Raw genomic sequence first — 17,258 nt, 5'->3', positions numbered from 1 at the left:
GATGAGAAGTTGCTCTGAAAACACAACCCTCCCTCCCACTAGCAATAGAACCCCATGAGCAACAGAATGTGTCAGGGTGTGTGATCTCACCTCTGCCCTGTGTTGTTGGAGGCCTCTGCACTGCCACGTGCCTGGTGCTGAGTAGATTCTGCATCACAGCAGCCCAGTCCCAATTCCAGCTGCTAAAGCTCTGAGTGCTGGGCTGTGCAACTGAGGTGCAGGAAAACTTCTTGAATAATTTATCAACATGGAATAATTTATCAACGTGACGTGGGGCCAGTGAAATCACCAAGTGCAGCCTCGTGATTCTTTCCTCTGGACTTTGCTTAACAAATGTAGATGACAATGCAGGGATTGCAAGGCTGTCATGTCAGGGTAACCTGAGTCCCCCTTGCTCTTCACTGCTGTCTCCCTTGCACCTTGCCATGGAGCAGCTGGACTCAACATGGCATGAGCTGATGTGGTCCTTGGTGTGAACTTCTTGAAGCTGGTAAATTCCTGGAGAGCTGGTACCTCACCACTGTGAAGGTTATAGGGTTGGTTGTGTGTTCCCTTCTATAGGGCACTCAGTAGTGCTGACCCTGTCCTTGAAGTGGTTGTAAAAAGAACAAACATATTAACAAAGGTAAAAGAAATATTATAGGTAACAGGAACGTGTCTCTTGGTCACCTGGGTAGGTGGTGGGCAGGGGAGGCTATTCTGTGTCAGGCTGGTGACCCCATGCTTGATCCAGAGACTTGGTGCATGGAGGGGCCTCTCAGTATGTTATGACAGCTAAATATGATTAGTAATTGGCATCTTTAATCAGATTCAGGGTGGGTATGGTGGGATTATCTGGCATGGTTTTCCTTCTGGTGTTTCATGGCAGTGTATTTGCACTTCTCTAACTCTGTGGCTTTCACATGTTAATAATGTGTGGATGACAGTTTTAATCTTCAGAAAGAAGCATCTCTTCCTCTGAATCACTTTGTAAGGAAATGAATAGCAGTCATGGTTCCCATGTTCCAGTGGCATGCCACTTAAAATCTGGAATACCTAACACCTTTTCCAAAATTAACCACAACTGGGATCAAGGTGCACACCAATATATAAATAATATAGCAACAGTATATGAGCAATCACGGGTGTGGCTTCCATGTATGATTCAGACAAAATAATGAGCTCTGTGGATGAAAATAGGCATTTGGGTGGGGATTATGCAAGGCCTGAATTATGATGCAGGATGGGTGGGGGTAACACCTCTTTCAGTTTACAAATGCTAATCACAAGCTCAGCAGCCAGAAATTTCTGCAGCGCTATTTAACGAATATTAATAAGTATAATTAAATGTTGTGTGCTAGATTTTCAGTGCCAGGAAGCTGTGTGAAACAGACCATTTGCTGTATGTTTTCAGTTTTAAATGAATACAAACTGTTCTGAAAAGCAAGCTGACAGGAAATGGAAAGATTAGCCTACTTTACAAACAAAAGTTTACCCTCGGAACATTGAGTACACCCAAAGAAAATCAATAGGTTACCTAACTGCAGAGTGCCTACAAGCAGATAAAATGAGGGTTTACCTTCATCCCCAATTTCCTTCTTGACATAATCCTGTGAGTATGTATTTAACATACAGCTTGTAATATTAAAAGTGTTTATAAGGGCCACAGTCTGTAATCATGAGTTTGAAGGCTGGGAATTCCACCATGACTGATCTGGCCATCATCTCAACCCTGAATTCTTGACAAGACTTGGTTTGAACACCATCAGCAACTACCCTGCTGTAGTAACTGCCCTTGCAAAATTGGTGTCTTTGCCCTGGACTAGAAGGGTGCTTTATTTTTTCATGTCAAACTTAACAATTCACTCACACTATTTAAAAACAAAACCAAGGCTGCAGCAGAGCACATGTGATGTTGTTGGGTGCTCTTGTGCAGTTTCAGGATGGTAGTAATTGTGCCTGCTGCAGCCTGGGAGTGAATGGAAAACTCTTAATGACAGCAACAACAATCAGTACATTTAAATGACTGCAGATTTTAATGATGTCGTCAATCAGCATACTTCCGAATCAGGTTTACTTTCTGGTTTATCTCTTGTGATGCAAAAGAAGCTGATGATCAGCTACAGCTCTGTGTTATTTACTGACTTTATCTGTTTAACAGCAAGTTAATATGGTGAAGTTAAGCTAATGGGTTTTTCAAGTCACCTAGTACTACCACAGCCTCTTCTTTTCAGGAAAAAGTGAGGCACATCCTTTCCTTTAGTTACAGCCAGACTCAGCTCCTCTGGGTTGATTTGCCAGTCAAACTCACCAAGTAAAGTGTGTTTTGCAAACAGGGTGAATATGACAGATGCCTTTTGCTGTCAGTTGTTACTCATTGTGTTTTTCCTTGTGCTATCAATGGTTTTGAGCCTGGGGGAGAGGGCACCCAGCACCCTCCTCCCATTCTCACCAGCTTTGCTGCCAGACACATTGCAATGATCCTGGGCCCACTGCAGGGCTGTGCTGGACCCAGCCCTCTGGAGTTTATTGTGGTACAGCCCCTTTGCCCCACCACAGCTGCTGCCTCCTGACACCAAGGAGTCCTCCCTGGCGTGGCTGGGTGGTCCCAACAGGGCTCCTGAGGGGTGGAGGGGAGTGCTGAGGGCAGGGGAGCAGCATGGGCAAACTTCTCCACCTTCTCCTTCAGTCAGGGGCTGTGAGCAGCACTGCCCTGCTTTAGCCCAAATTCCTGGACCCTCCAAACTTCAGTTTATCAAATTATAACTGCTTTGAAATGTGATTATTCCAGTCAAATCTAGCTCTCAGAGGCAAGCTGTCAGGCCTTGCTCAAGTGAGTCCAAACTCTAAATATTCAAACATGTGATGAGGCTGTTGCAAAAGCATGTTGTGTCCTGACAAGTCTTATCATGTGCCAGGGGATGAGCAGAGAAATGTCTTCTGGCCAGAACTTGCAAAGCTTCCCCCACAGCTCTACAGCCTTAATTACTCACTTGGAAAATGAAATAGTTTTTGGATCATGCAGACTGATTCCCAAAGCACAGGAATCTGGTGTCTAAGAATGTGTGCAAGGCTTCCACCTGCTTTTCAGTGGTCCCTTCACAAAAAGAACCACTGAATTGTGGACCAAGTCCTCAGTGAGACCTTGGTACTACAGAATTTTAAAGATCAAACAGTCAAGTTTTACAGTGTTAGACTTGCCTGTAAGTTACTTTCCTTGCACTCAAGAGGCATTTGAGCTCTGTAACCTGTTTGAATGTCTTGCTCACAGCCAGGCAGTTCCTTGCTTAACTCCTGAAACGTTAACTTCTTAACATTGTGCTGTAATTCAGCTGACACACAGCTCACAATAGCAAAGCCAACATCACTACAGTGACTTTTCTGTTTAATACTCAGGACTAAGTGGCCAATACCAATACATGTATGCAGGTTTTTTTTTCTAAGAGAAAAACACATGGAGGTTAGATTAAGTCTTAAATGTTTTAGGAATTATATGAGACCATTCAAAAGTGTAAGTTTTATAATGGTTTTAAGTTTTTCAGCACTATAAATATGATAATAGCTTGTACACAGAAGTAGCTCAAGTAAAAAAGCTTCTGTTGCTACATTAGCTGTGTTTTAGGGCACCTCTGCTGCTAACAGAAGTGAAAATACATGCTGGAATGCAGGGCAGGAGGTGCTGTAACAAATACCCTGTTGTATACCAGATATGTTTAAGGTAAAAATGTGGAGTATCAGGAATGGAGTGGGACCCAGAGGCAAAAGCCAGGAGAGATTTGTAGGGCAGTTACTTGGGTTTAGAGGGAGTTCTACTGGAATGACAGGTACTGAGTCTGTGCCAGCTCTAACAGTCTGGGAGGGAGAGCTGCAGCCTGGCAGTGTCTGTTTGCTGCAGCACTGATGGTGGAACTGAGAGTTTACATTGTTTGGGGGTCTAGAGTTACAGCCTTCCCCTTAAACATAAGCAGTTTGAAGTACAGATTTTACCTTTTCATCTTATTGAAAACCCGGGGGGTGGAGGGAAAGCAGAGCTTTCAGTAGGCTGAATGTGAGCGGAAAGCCTTGCACAGGATTAGGTAACTTGTTTATGTTTTGAAGCCTATCACCTGCATGGGCCCTTAGTGCTGTGGCACTTCAAGCCCCTTCCTAAATAAATCTCAGCAACCCTCCAAGGTATAAGAGCCAAGGGATTGGGCATTACTGAAAAACTGACATTTGTCACATCCAGTACAATTCCAAGGCTGGTACCCTGTTTTATTCTGAAATAAACCCACTGACAGAGACATCCCCACTGCCAGACCAAGGCAAGTGTCTGCCTGCACACACAGCCAGAGGATCAAAGTTGTGTGATGCTTTCTCTCTTCAGTAACCTCACCCATGGCTGGCATACTGTGCTGAAATACACTTGCTTTGTGATAAGTATTCACAGTTTCTTTCCCCTCTTAATCATGCTGGTTTTTAGCAGGTAAGGAATTGAGGACAGGAACACTACTGCCCTTTCCTATCTGTACAATGGTGGCTAATGTGCTATAGGTGACTCTAGAAAAAAACCAAAATCATTAATAATGTTAAGCCAGATAACTTAATCTTACAGGATGTTTTATTGTCAGCACAAAACTATAGAGACCGTGCTACCAGTTAGTGGGGTGGAATTAAAATTAATGATGTGCAATGTGAGTTATTGAACACTTTGCAGAAATCTTTAATTAAATGCAAGCTGAATTCAACATTTGTTGCACATTTAGCATTACTAACTTTGAACTTTCCAGTAAATGCAGTTGCATGCACTATTCAATAAAACAAAAAACCAAAATGTATCATAAATAAGTATTTTATAACTTTATTAAACTCAAGACATGACAATATTCAAAATACAAAGTGAATTATTTTTTATTCAATACTGTACACAATGCAGAAATATCAGTGCATTTCTATAGCATGTATTTCACCTTCATTTAGTTTGTACTAAAACAAATAAAAAGTAAGCTTAAAATAGCTCAAACATCTCATTCAGCAGTTTAAACTGTAAACACCTTGTTTACTTCTGTTAGGAGGAACACATTCATCTTCTGCACTCCTGTTAATGAGCACCCTTTCTCTTGTGCTTATCTGTGAGAGGATAAATGTAACCAAACCGAGCACAAGGAACTGCCAAGGTGGCACCTCAGTGAACTTCAGTGAATGGCTGAGGCACAGTGAGGAAAAACAGCAAAAGCAGCATCTGAAGCAGCAAGAGATGGGACTGACACTGTTCATAAATGGAATCATGTTTTTTCCTCATACCCTCTTCCTCCTCCCCTAAAATACTGAACAGAAACCAGAACACAAGGCCAGCTTGTGTTTCTGTGTTTCTGTATTTAATACAGTCATAATTTCAGACTCTAGGTGAGCAAATAGTTGTTACTGCCTACCTAATAGCAGCCCTGTGGCTGCTCAGGACACATTCACACATTTCTAGGATCCAGCAGGAAAAGAGCAGCAGCAGAGGCTTAGCAATAGCTGGTCCAAGTCTCTTCTAGGAAAAACTGCAAAATTGAGCCAAGTGTGTCTAGCAACTGAATTCACAAAATCTAACTCATTTGAAAAATCTATTAGCATCAAATTAATTTGTAAGATAGATTAATCTTTCAGAATGCACTTCCAATATGCCTGCCAAGTCTTGAAGTGGGTATCATATCTTGCATTTACCTTCTTATCAGACATATCCCAGTAAAAGAGGACAGTCTGTTCTCAGTAAAATTACTGTGTAAAAGAAATTTTGGAAAATAGCTATTACAAAAACTGTACTGCATTACTTGGTCTGTTGTCTGCTTTATAAGTGACTCTTAAGCAAAGATCAATTTTTAATTTTTTTTTTTTTTACTAATTTTGACTACCAAACATGTTCATCTAGGTAGCATACAACTGGCCAACTGTGATTACTATCCCTCCATGTCTCTCTGTAGATTTTCAGCTTACATACCAGGACAAGAAAAGTCTTAAGAAACATATTGAATATATGCAGCATAAGAGGACTTTACCATCCACTTTTCAGTTCTCAGAGTACAAACTGCTCCTACTTCATTATCTGTAAGAACTTTGTAACATGATAAAGTTCAGCTCCATCCCAAGCAACTGAGCTGAGCCTGTGCTCCCAGGCACTATGGGGACACCACGTAGGACAGGTGTTTTCTTTTCAGGGGACCACCTATGTCCATTCTGGGCTTTGAGTCCAGTTTTATTGGGGCTGAGGTGGCTGTGCAGTTACCAGACCAGGACTGAACCTCAGTGTTAGAGCTCCTCTCCTCTGCTTCTCTGAAGAATTTCTCATACTTGTCCAAATAGGGAGGTCTCTCTGGTAGCAGATAGTAGTGCGTTGAACTGGCCTTCTTACCGTTTTCAATAATTGGAAGAATGCAAGGGACCCTGTTGGAAGATCCTTCACTGTTTTGTCTTTGTAGAGCTTTGCTGCTGACATATTTAGGATCAGGTGCAAAGCTCTGGGTGGGGGGCATGACCCCATTGAGGTATGATGGGAGGCTTTTGGGGCTGGGGGTGCGGGAATTGCTGCGTGACAAAGGCTCTCGAGGGGGCACTTTGGGGGGCCTGTCTTCATCACTGTATGCACTGGAAGCAACCTCTGCTGACCACCTCCTGTAGTCTGGCTTGAGAGCCCGTGGGGGTATGGGAACCCTTGGTGGAATCTCTGGTTTATCTTCATCAGAAGTTGGAGATGACCTGTTGAAGTGTCCAGTTAGTCTTACTATGGGTTTGTTGAGAGATCCAGCTGGCCCAGAGTGGGACCTTCGCAGGCGTCGATGCAGCTGCTGGGGGGGAGGATAAATACTGGATATGTACACATTTAGGCTCTGTGTAGGGTTGGCATCTTCTGGTTTTGGTCCTGCTGGAGCATCAAAATACGCATAATTGATTTGTCCACAGCCCCTAAAGCTCCGACGGCTTGGAGCACTGGATTTGAAAGGAGGAAGTTCATAATCTTCTAACAAAAAGTCAGTGTCTGAGCTAGTCAGGAATTCTACCTCTTTGTCAACCTCATCTGGAGCAAAGTCTTCAGATATAGGCAGAGGGGGTAGTGGCCTGCAGCTGCGGTCATTAGAAGATGCAGACAGAAATGGAATTGGTCCATTCTTTATTGGCATGTGAGGAGGTGTTTCTTCAGAAACACAGCCCATGGTCAATGACAGTTTACTAAAGCCAGGAACGAGGTGGTCGTCATACCTTGAAATTGGCTGTTCATTTTTGGGACTTACAGGAGGTGGGCTGGATTTCTGAGATGGGACTTGGATGCAACTTCCAGCAACATGGTCATTCATGGAAGCCTGGTTGGAAGAGTGCCCTAAAAAAGTGAGAAATTCTTAGAGACACTTTTCTAAGTAATACTCCAGCACATGACCCTGTCACTGCACATTTAATTCCTTCTAATGCAACAGTAAATAATGTCTTCTCAATGTCTTCAAGTGGGAAATGCAGGTATTGCAGATCATGTCTGGCTGTGGATTTATGCATCAGTAGTGAAATGCAGGTATTGCAGATCACATCTGGTTGTGGATTTATGCATTAGTAGTGAAATGCAGGTATTGCAGATCACGTCTGGCTGTGGATTTATGCATCAGTAGTGAAATGCAGGTATTACAGATCATGTCTGGCTGTGGATTTATGCATCAGTAGTGAAATGCAGGTATTGCAGATCATGTCTGGTCATGGATTTATGCATCAGTAGTGAAATGCAGGTATTGCAGATCATGTCTGGTCATGGATTTATGCATTAGTTAAGATAGTAGCAGATTATCTTATTGTTTTAGACCAGTGCTCCAGTTAAGAGGTAGTTCAAGAGACCCCAAGCATAAGCAAGAGAGCTACAAAGATCCCAGTATAAGACTACAAGTACTTTTTTTACCAAATATTTTTTCCATCAAAAGTGTAATGGCAACTCAGAGGCCTCCTATGTACAAGGTGAATGGGAGGGGATTGGAAAACACTTGGATGCTTCAAGTGTTGTCTCTAGAGATGTTTCTCACATACCCAGACACATGTGGATTTATGTGGAAGTGCAATCACACAACCATGTGGAGTGGTTGCTCTAAGGATAATTGTACAGGTAGTTATCCACATGAACATGTGTCACACATATGGGTGCATATGCATGTATTAGAAAGACAAGTAAATACAACAGAAGATTCAAAAAAGTTAAAGCCAGAAAAGACCACAAGAACGATCCAAGAGTTCTGCTTTGCATTAGCCAGTCATTATTATCTAAAGCAGCCTCTGCTAGGCTCACAAGATGCTGAAATCATAGAGTGTGATGAGAAAAGAAACAAGCACAAGGCATGGAAACGATGGTTTAACTCCATGGTGTTACTGACAAGTGCTGCCGGTTCCCGGAGCTGCCAGCAGGGAGCAGGCCCAGCCCAGAGCGGGGCCCGCAGGGTTTGCAGAGGGAAATCCCCGACACCTCCTAGGGCCGTGTCTCAGCGGGACTTACCGATGGATGGCAAATGTTGCTCGGTTGATGGGTTTAAATTGTATGTCACTGCTATAGGGTCCACGCTGAAGAAAGTACTAAAAAAAGAAAGAAAAAAAAAAAGCCTTCATGTAAATAAACCATAGGTCCGTACTGGCACAAGTATTCATCACACTAATTTCATAGACTTGAAGAAAAATTTTAGCCTCACTCACTTTTCAAATCCACTGTGGGTACCCCAGCAGGTTTTCAGGCTGCCCATGCCTTGACTGGTGTGAAGAAATCCGGTTTTTAAGGGGACTCTCATCTCCTGAGCAGCAACTCCTGCAGTTGACATCGTGCAGTGTTCTCTGAGGATGTCTCACAACCCTTGATATTCAGGACTTGGCAGGTTTCCTGCAGTTTTCATTCCCTTCAAGAGGGAGAACACAAATGTCAGAAATGCAAACCTGATGTTGTTCCATGTCTCATCTGAAATTTCAGTATTCAAGGAATTAAATAGCTCTGTAGAAAGGCCTCCAATCCTAATACTTGCCAACTGGAAAACTTGACCAAGCTTCTTGTTTTGAGTCTGAATGCAAAATTAAAGTACAAAACAGGTAAGTTCTCCTAAAGAACTACACTACATAGAAAAAAAAGGAAAATATGTTCAAGTACTGATATATGGCAGCTGTGTATCCCACAACTTCAGTTCTTGAACATAAACTACTAGTTACTCATGCAAAAAAAAGTTTTTTTAAAAAAGTCTTCTAGAACAATCTAACCTTCCAGTAGCTACCTTCAGTTGTATCTTTGCTAAAGATTTTAGCTTCCAGTGTAACCAACATGTAACTGCTGTTAAGTATTATCTTCCACAACCTTTGCTCTAACAGACAATTATTGACTAATTGAATTAGAATTCTAAAACTTCTTTTACATAAAACAGTAACTATTTTTAATTAACTTTAAGATACTTTAAAACAGCCTCAAGTTTTCTAGCTATTTCAAACAAATTGGAAATCTAGTAATTTGAAATTATCTCAGCTGACACTGCTGTGCTGCATTCAAATCTATTCAGAATGTGTGAAGAATGCTTTATCAGGTCCATTTATGGCAGAAAAAATATGTTGGCAATTGCTTTATATTGAGTAAGTAATCAGTCTACAGAACAAATTGACTCACAGGACTTTGTTTAGGAAATTCATCAGGGAGGGGAAGGGGAAATGTAAAATTAGTCAGCATTCTGAAGGCAGGAGAAATTAAGTCCAAGACTGTAAAAAAGATGTTCTCTGGGTCTCTGCTTCATCTACACAAATATCCTACATTCAGCAAGTGCACTATGGGCTGTTAAAAAAAACCTACAAAAAACCTAACAAACCAAACCCCACACAAAACAGTTTAATTTCTATCTCTCTTGAGAGTCAATACTATGAGTGAATTTGTCCATATCCCTCCACCAAAAGAATTCCATCTAAAGAAAAGTCAACCAACAGCTGAGGGCTGGCTGTATCAGGGCTCAGCAAACAAGGCAAGAAAATCCCTTCACAGAGTGATACTGCAAGAAAATGCAGTACAGACACAGGTAGAAGCTTATACTCATGGTCAGTCTGCCCAAACCCAGGCATTCTATGCAGATGTGTAATCTTCCTTTTCCTTCAGCAGGAAATATCCATTGTACTTGTCTGCAGTGTGAGGGATGGGCAAACTCCTAAGCAGGACTAAAGACAGTAAAGCAGGTGCCCAAGGATTAGTTTGCAATCCAGCATCACCATTTGCAATTTCTAAACAATTGTTTGAGAAAGAAAACTCTGCTGCACTCTTTCAATTTGGAATTGGTGCAGTATTGATCATCTTGAGGAAACAGCAGCTTCTGTATGTTTATGGTGTGAGACCCAATCCCATTCTCTTCAGGAGTGTGATGGTTTTCTCAGTTCTGACTGTCTGCATCAACAGAAGTGGGGTTGTTTTACCCAATATATTTCAGGCAGGCATTTCAGAATAACTCTAGCCAGGAGATGTTAATAGAAGTGAAGCAGTGTTCTATGTACTGCAGCACAGTCCTGCTTCACTCAGCCCTGCTGGCTCTGGTAAAGACCATCCACCTCTCCAGACAACCTCCTTCACCCTGGAAATCTTTGCATAACACACTTCAGCTGGACCCTTCCCACTAACAGGAACTGCAGATATTTCATAGCAAAATTAAATAAAAACACAGAGCCCTGAGAAGCAGTAACACAGTCCTGTAAGTGCAAGCAGAACCACTCTCTCCAGGGGAGCAAACACTGGAGATACCCATTTGTCAAAATGACTTCAGCCTTTATTAATGACTTAAGCATACAGTACACATATAGCACCAATTCTAAAATTACTCCATATCAACATAATTTCCAAATAAAACATCCATCTTCTCAGCTCACGCTGTATTGAACAGTGATTTTTTTTTGTGCCTCAAGGATCCTATCTTATTAGCAACAAATCTACAAAAGAAAGAAAATTAATTAAGAGAGCTTAAGACTAATGCCTGCTATCCATTTCAATATTTCTGAAGTCAAATGCAAGTCACAAGTTAAAAAAACGCTGGTGTAGAGCACTGATTAGTCAGCAAATGATTGTACTCCACCTCAGTGTGTGTACAAGATCTGACAGGACCATGAGACATTGATTAGGATATAAAATATGAGGGGGGGAACAACTGCTGGAGTTTGAGAGCACAGGTAACTGCTGGCTGTGATAAGACACGGCCCTTGCAGGGCTTGTTAAGCCCAACCTCCACCTAATCCCACGCCTAAACCACTACTAGTAATTACTGTGTCAGCTTTCTGAATGCTGTCTAAATCTCAGCTCTCAAGACTGATAGTTGCACAATCACCTCTCTGAAATCTCTCTGGAATGCTAAGCTCAACATCTGAAACAGACTAAATATTTACATACTCTAGGAAAAGGTAATTTTCACTTGTTTCAGTCTTTATTTTTGAAAAATAAAGCACGATTTATATAGCCATAAAGCTTGCTTCATTCATCAGTGAGCTCTTTGGGAATTCCCAGGTGATTTGCCTTGACATTTCAGAGAGTTATGAAACTGTCCTCTGTGCCTTAAGCTAGGATATCAAGAGAGGTAGTGCTTTCACTAAACCACCTAGGGACTTTTTCAGTGGAGTCTAGAGAAATGGTGCTTGTATTTTAAAACATGCATAAGCTTGTTTGAAACAGTATCTTAAGAGGGAGACATGAGAACAGCAATTGAATAAAAAGTTTATATTTTAGACAGCATGCTCTTACTAAAGCTGAGTAGTATATATTATATTCTAGGAATTGGTATTAAAAAAAACAACAACAAAATTCAGCCATGAAGATGTAAACATCAACAGTTTTCACTGTTAACTGCTGTCCCAATTCTGCCTCCTTAAAAGTTTAAGGATCTAAACTTAGCCATAAATAACATCAAACTCTATTTGCTGAAGAAAATGGACACTGCACAGTAATGAAGCATTCCTGATCTCCCATTTGTGTGCTGCTCATTTGCACAGAATGGGCTTTCAGTTCTCTGCTTGTCTGACCTACTTATGCAGTTTATGGCATTTAGGGAGATTGAAGCACTTTTGAAGATGGCACAGTTTGTGTTATTCAAGAGGAATGGAGTACAAACTAAAAGCATGGCTGGCAATTTCTACAGGGCATTTACAGTCCAAGGCAATTGGAAGATTTGCTGGTGCACTGGGAAGCTGCTGACCCCCTTCCCTGTAAGGCATGGTAACAGGGCAAAGGAGGTGCTGGTACTCACCCAGCTCTGCTGCTATTAACAAATATCAATAACAGCAAGTATTGGGGAGAAGATTGATTTCTAAATTTTTTTTTTACAAAGCCAAATATACCTTCAGACTTCAACAGGATGGCTGTGTGTAAGCCAAAACCAGTCAAATGTATCCATAAATATTAGCATATGTCCATAGTGAGAACTGTGGACAGATTTTTGTGCTGAATTACAGCAAATACCCCAAATATACAGTTTTCATACAGATACATATTAATAAATACTTGTGTTATAACCACAGTAACCCTCTGTTTAGAAACTAAGAAGCATTTGCATATGTATTTAGCCCAACCTATTGCCTATCACTGATCACACACAGAATCTTATTCCTCTGTTCCCTGTTCTCCCAGCCCCAGTGCAACCAAGTATTTGAGGCAAGTTAAGTTCACAACAAAGAAAACCTTTCTGGTATACACAGTAGACCAAAGCATGCTCTAGAATGTTTCATGTAATGGGTATGGAATACAGCAACTTGCTGTGCAGATTTCTGAATGCCTGTACAAACTCTGAACAGCTTTCATAAAGGCAGCACTCCTGACAAGGAGCTTACAATAATTCTTGTAAGAAATGGGAAAGAGGGGAAGGGAAAAATAAAGACTTGCTTACCCCTTCTGGGAGGGGAAGAAACATGTCTACCTTAAATCCACAACCTATTTTTGCTCACCTTGCCACCACATTATCTTTAACAAATCTCAGAAGCAATTCACAGGAGGAGGGGCACATTTTTGCACTACAAGTCATCTACTCCAGCTAGCTGTTCCTTATTTGACAATGTGATGTAATTTCCTTTTTCTCCTCTGACTTTCTATTTAACGTAAGTACCTGAGATAGAGCCACCCTTTTCATATTTAAGTATTTCAGACTTCCAAGTATTGGACTTTAAAAACCTGTTAATATACTTTCTGGAACTCCAAATACTTATAAAAATATTCAAAATTCTGTTTCTCTAGTTCTTATCCCTCAAGTTCTTCTGTCTTTGCAGCTAGGTGAATGCTGAGTAACCAACACTTAGCAGAAACAGCCTCATGAGAAAGTTAGTTTAAATCTTTTCACTTAATAAATAATTGGATCTTTACTACACACCAAACCTCCCCAGTGCAGTTCAGTATTCCTGAGTCACAGGCCAAAGCATGCTCAGATACAGGCCTCAGAAAGTATTTCCATTTATAGGAATTATATTCTTTACAGTTATTGTATAAATGAATTACATTCTTAACTTTGGGATATTTTTCTACACATTCTCCCAAGCAGACATGGACCACTCTGTGGTAAAGAATTAAAGACTATGATCACTAAACAGTCAAATCATGGGTGCTTGCAAATAAAACTAATCCTATGGGTATACAACAGACAAATCAACTCAACAGCAGACAAACTCTGTATTTAGATTGTAACAGTCAGCTATTGAATATATTCAAAGAACCAAAGTTCATCAAGGAGTTTAAATTCAGTTAAAATTTGGGCTACCATTTCACAGTCCTACACAGCAAATGGGAGTAACCTTTAAATTGCCAGTAGAAAACTAATAATTAAATAGCAAGGCAATTGCCTTGCCTCTGCTTGTCAAGATTTCAGATGCATGCTTAAGGTATGGTACTTCACCCTCCTGAAAATTTTAATGTGAATATAGACAGCTTACATTCAGGAAATAAAAATTCCTTTCTAGCTGACTCAGACTCATAACCATAGTGTTAGACACACTGTGATAAGTTTTAATTCTCTTTTCTACTACAGAGAACTGGAACTGTTTTTCTCTGAAGTAAGTCCTGTACTGCAGAGCATGGCAGACATAGGGCTTCACCAAGAACATATGCCCACCAACTCAACAGGTAGGTTTTCATTTAAAAAACAATTCAGAAAATTATGCCATATTGATAGATTACTAAGGAAAGACAGCTAAGCTTGTGCACAAAGTAAATTGAGCAGTTTAACAGATTATAAGTGCAATTCACAAATGCATTTGTGATGCAGAGGCATCACTCACCTGCCATTCCAGTACAACAAAGATTCAGATATTCCCAAAATGACCAAAGACACCTTGCCCCCAGAGCCTTTCCCATCCAGCTAATATGTAAAGAGGTACTGTTATCTTTGGATCAAGCACAAGACATTTTTTGCTTATTCAGAATAATAAGCACAGGGCCCTTGGTCAGTGACAGCAGAGCACTGAAATCTCCCTGGAGTCCCCAGCTCGCTCTGCTGTCAATGCTGAAGGATACAGCGATGTCTCCAGATTTAACCACCACAGACTGGCTATTTTAGAAAATCGAGCATAAGTGCGTAATGAGGTATTAAGTCACAAAGAAATGTTTATTCTAAATTAAGCCAGCCTAAATTAGAGTGCGAAGCGCAGAGCCTGAGCCCACAGTGCGGTCTCTTGTTTACTCACAGGAGCAGCTCGGAAGGAGGGAGAGAGCCCTGATACTGTTTCGGGTCAGGCAGAAAACGCGTGGCACGCCACGTTGATTTTCAAGAATGTGGCTGCGGGCTGCGCTGAGCCCGGGCGGGTCCCGTCCCCCTCGGAGGGACCGCGGCCGCAGCCAGCGGGGCGGGTGTCGCCCCGGGATCCCCCGCCAGCCCCGGGGGAGCGGAGCCGCAGCGGCTCCGGCCCTGCTCCCCCCGCCCCCTTAGCACAGAGCGCGCTCCCGGCTCCTCCCGCCGCGCCGCCGGCCCTCGCTCCCGCCCGCCGGCGGGGCCGCACCGCCGCTCCGAGCCCCGGGCTCGGCCAACCCCGCCGCCGCGGCCCGACCCACTCGCATGTACCGCCGGATCCGCCGGCCCCCGCTTCCCTCCCCAGCGGCGCGGCCCGGCACGGCAGGGACAGTCCGGGCCCAGCAGCGGGCGCGCAGCCCCGGTGCGGCGGGCGGGCGGGCGGGCGCGGGGGCCGCCATGGCCGCGGGGGCGCGGGAGGCGCCGCGGGGCCGTCACTCACTCACCCCGACAGTGTCGCGCAGCTCCGCGCGGCCGCCGGCGCCACACGCATGCGCCGCCCCAGCGCCGGTCACTGCCGCGGCGCGCGCCGGCCGCCGCTCTTATGCAGGGGGGCGGAGCCGCCGGTGGCCCCGCCCCGCGCGGCGCGTTCGTCACGGGAGGCCTGAAGGGGGCGGGGGCGCGCGCGCCCGTGAGGGCGGTGTGGCGGCTTCTGGTTCCGCCGGGCGCGGGGGCCGCGGCGCTTCCCGGCGGGGCCTGGGCGCAGGCGGTGCCGCTGCTGCCGCCGCTGCTGCTCCGTGCCCGCCGGCGGGAACGGCCCCCGGGGCGCCCTCTGGGCGGTACCGCCTCCGTCTTGGCAGCCCTTTCCGCCCCGGCCTGCGGGACCGGCCGCCTCCGGGCTCAGTGAGAGCGGCGTTTGCCAGGCGGGGGGAAGAACGAGGAGCTCGCGCTCGGCCGCTCACAGTGGCGGGCAGGCAGCGCCCGCCCCGGGATGCTGAGGCGGTGCCGCTCGGTTCCCCAGCGCTCGATGCCCTGCCCTGGCCCTCTGTTTGCCTTTCCCTGGCCGGGCGCTGGTCCCTCAGGGCAGCTGCTCCCCGCTTCTCCCGTGCCCGCGTTCCCGTTTCCTGTGGCGGCGGTCACTCGTTCTGTCCCCCCCGGCCTGTCGGGGTCCCGTCCCGGCGCTGTCAGGGCCCCGCACTGCCCGTCTGTGCGCGGAATCTCCCTCCGCATCCCCCGGGCTCGGAGCCGTCCCCGCCGGCAGCAGGGAGCGCTCGCTCCCGGCCCGGCTCCGAGCGAGCGGGGCTGGGGCGCGGGGCCTGGGCCGGGGGAGGCGGCGGCCGCGGCTCCCCGTGCTTTTCCCCCGTGCTTTTCCCCCGTGCTTTTCCCCCGTGCTTTTCCCCCCAATGCTTCTCTCTCTCTCTCTCCCCCTCCCCGGTGCTTCTCTCTCCTCTCCCCCCGTGTTTCCCCCGTCGGTGCCTCATGATTTTCTCTCGTAAACGGGCCCGAGGTGCGGCCAAGCCTTGCCCACGCGTGTTGGTGACCGAGTATTTTGCAGTCACGGGGAATCCCTGTCCTTTAGCATTACCGGAAGGAGAGAAAACGCCAAACCTTCTCACTGTTGTAGGAATTGGTCTTGTGAATGTCAGTTTTCTTGAAATAGGCATATTTGTGTTGAAATAAATCTATCTTCATGTGTAATGATTTATTTGGCATCTTGAAAAATATGAGTGGGCTCTTGCAGATTTGGCATAGATTTGTGGTGGTAAACAAACTGCCGTGGTCAGAAAAGGAGGATTCATAGTGAAAGCTGCTGTTTAAGGACTTGAGAGCATTTACAAGTGATGCTGTTCATTACAGCGTAAACAATAAGAATCAGGCTTTTGATCAGTTTTGCTCTATACTGCAATAATTTCTTTGTTGGAGAAAGAAAGACCAGTGTGGGACTCTTGAAACTCCTAGCACGGAGAGGTGCTGACAGTAGGATCAACAAAATGTGTCTTCTGTCTCTACTCTTTGGACTGGAATAGTTACTGATACTTTAAGAAAGAAGAATTCTTGGTTTCACTGTCTGATGTGATGCATGTCTGCAGTTGACTTCTCCTCTTTTCTCTTTGGGGTTTCTTTTGGCCTCTGGTGAAAATCTCCCCATCCACCCTTGTTCTCAGGGACAAAAAGATCTCCTACTTATATATTTTTATCATAGGAACTGTTGTACTGCTGTAAAAATACAGGTGATATGAGAAAAAAGGGCAGGGTTATAACCTAGGAGAGATTTCCAGTGTGGAAAAGGACGAAGAGGCCCTCTAAATTTGACTGGACATGTTATGCAGGTGAGAGAAAGTGAAAAGAATATAGGGGGAAGGAGAAGCCATGGAAAGGAAGGAGGGGAGGGAGTGTGGGTTTGTGATTTTGATGAATTGGGCTACACTTAACAGAGACTGCAGGATGTTTGTGTTCTGGTGGCAGTGGCTTGTGCTGAACTGTACGTGCTCAGAGACTGCTTCCAAGTATTTGCTGTACTTCTATTGTTCTGGACTTGAGGACCGTGACTAATTACTCCTGTGGATAAGCTGGCCCTGCAACATGAGTTATCTCAAG

The 17,258-nt window shown here is 44.5% G+C and overlaps 2 protein-coding genes across 4 annotated transcripts in view; both read right to left on the bottom strand.

Moving 5' to 3' along the window:
* MRPS16 (mitochondrial ribosomal protein S16) overlaps positions 1-17,258 on the bottom strand; it is a 320,729-nt gene that overhangs the window by 236,512 nt on the left and 66,959 nt on the right. The window lies entirely within an intron of this gene.
* Positions 4,795-15,310, bottom strand: ERRFI1 (ERBB receptor feedback inhibitor 1). 3 transcript variants are annotated; one of them, XM_071449005.1, is made up of 4 exons: positions 15,167-15,310; positions 8,656-8,852; positions 8,462-8,538; positions 4,795-7,315 (listed from the first exon to the last, which is right to left on the bottom strand). In XM_071449005.1, the coding sequence occupies exons 2-4, from the start codon at positions 8,775-8,777 to the stop codon at positions 6,120-6,122; spliced, it is 1,395 nt and encodes a 464-aa protein (XP_071305106.1). In that variant the 5' UTR covers positions 8,778-8,852; positions 15,167-15,310; the 3' UTR covers positions 4,795-6,119. The 3 variants fall into 3 exon arrangements, with proteins under 3 accessions (XP_071305106.1, XP_071305107.1, XP_071305108.1); XM_071449006.1 differs by lacking the exon at positions 15,167-15,310 and adding an exon at positions 14,994-15,158; XM_071449007.1 differs by lacking the exon at positions 15,167-15,310 and adding an exon at positions 14,620-14,867.

This window comes from Agelaius tricolor, unplaced genomic scaffold (genome assembly GCF_023055355.1).
Source record: "Agelaius tricolor isolate 1412-34295 unplaced genomic scaffold, bAgeTri1.0.p SCAF_28, whole genome shotgun sequence".
NCBI classification, from domain to species: domain Eukaryota; kingdom Metazoa; phylum Chordata; class Aves; order Passeriformes; family Icteridae; genus Agelaius; species Agelaius tricolor.
This window is presented reverse-complemented; position numbering and strand designations above follow the sequence as displayed.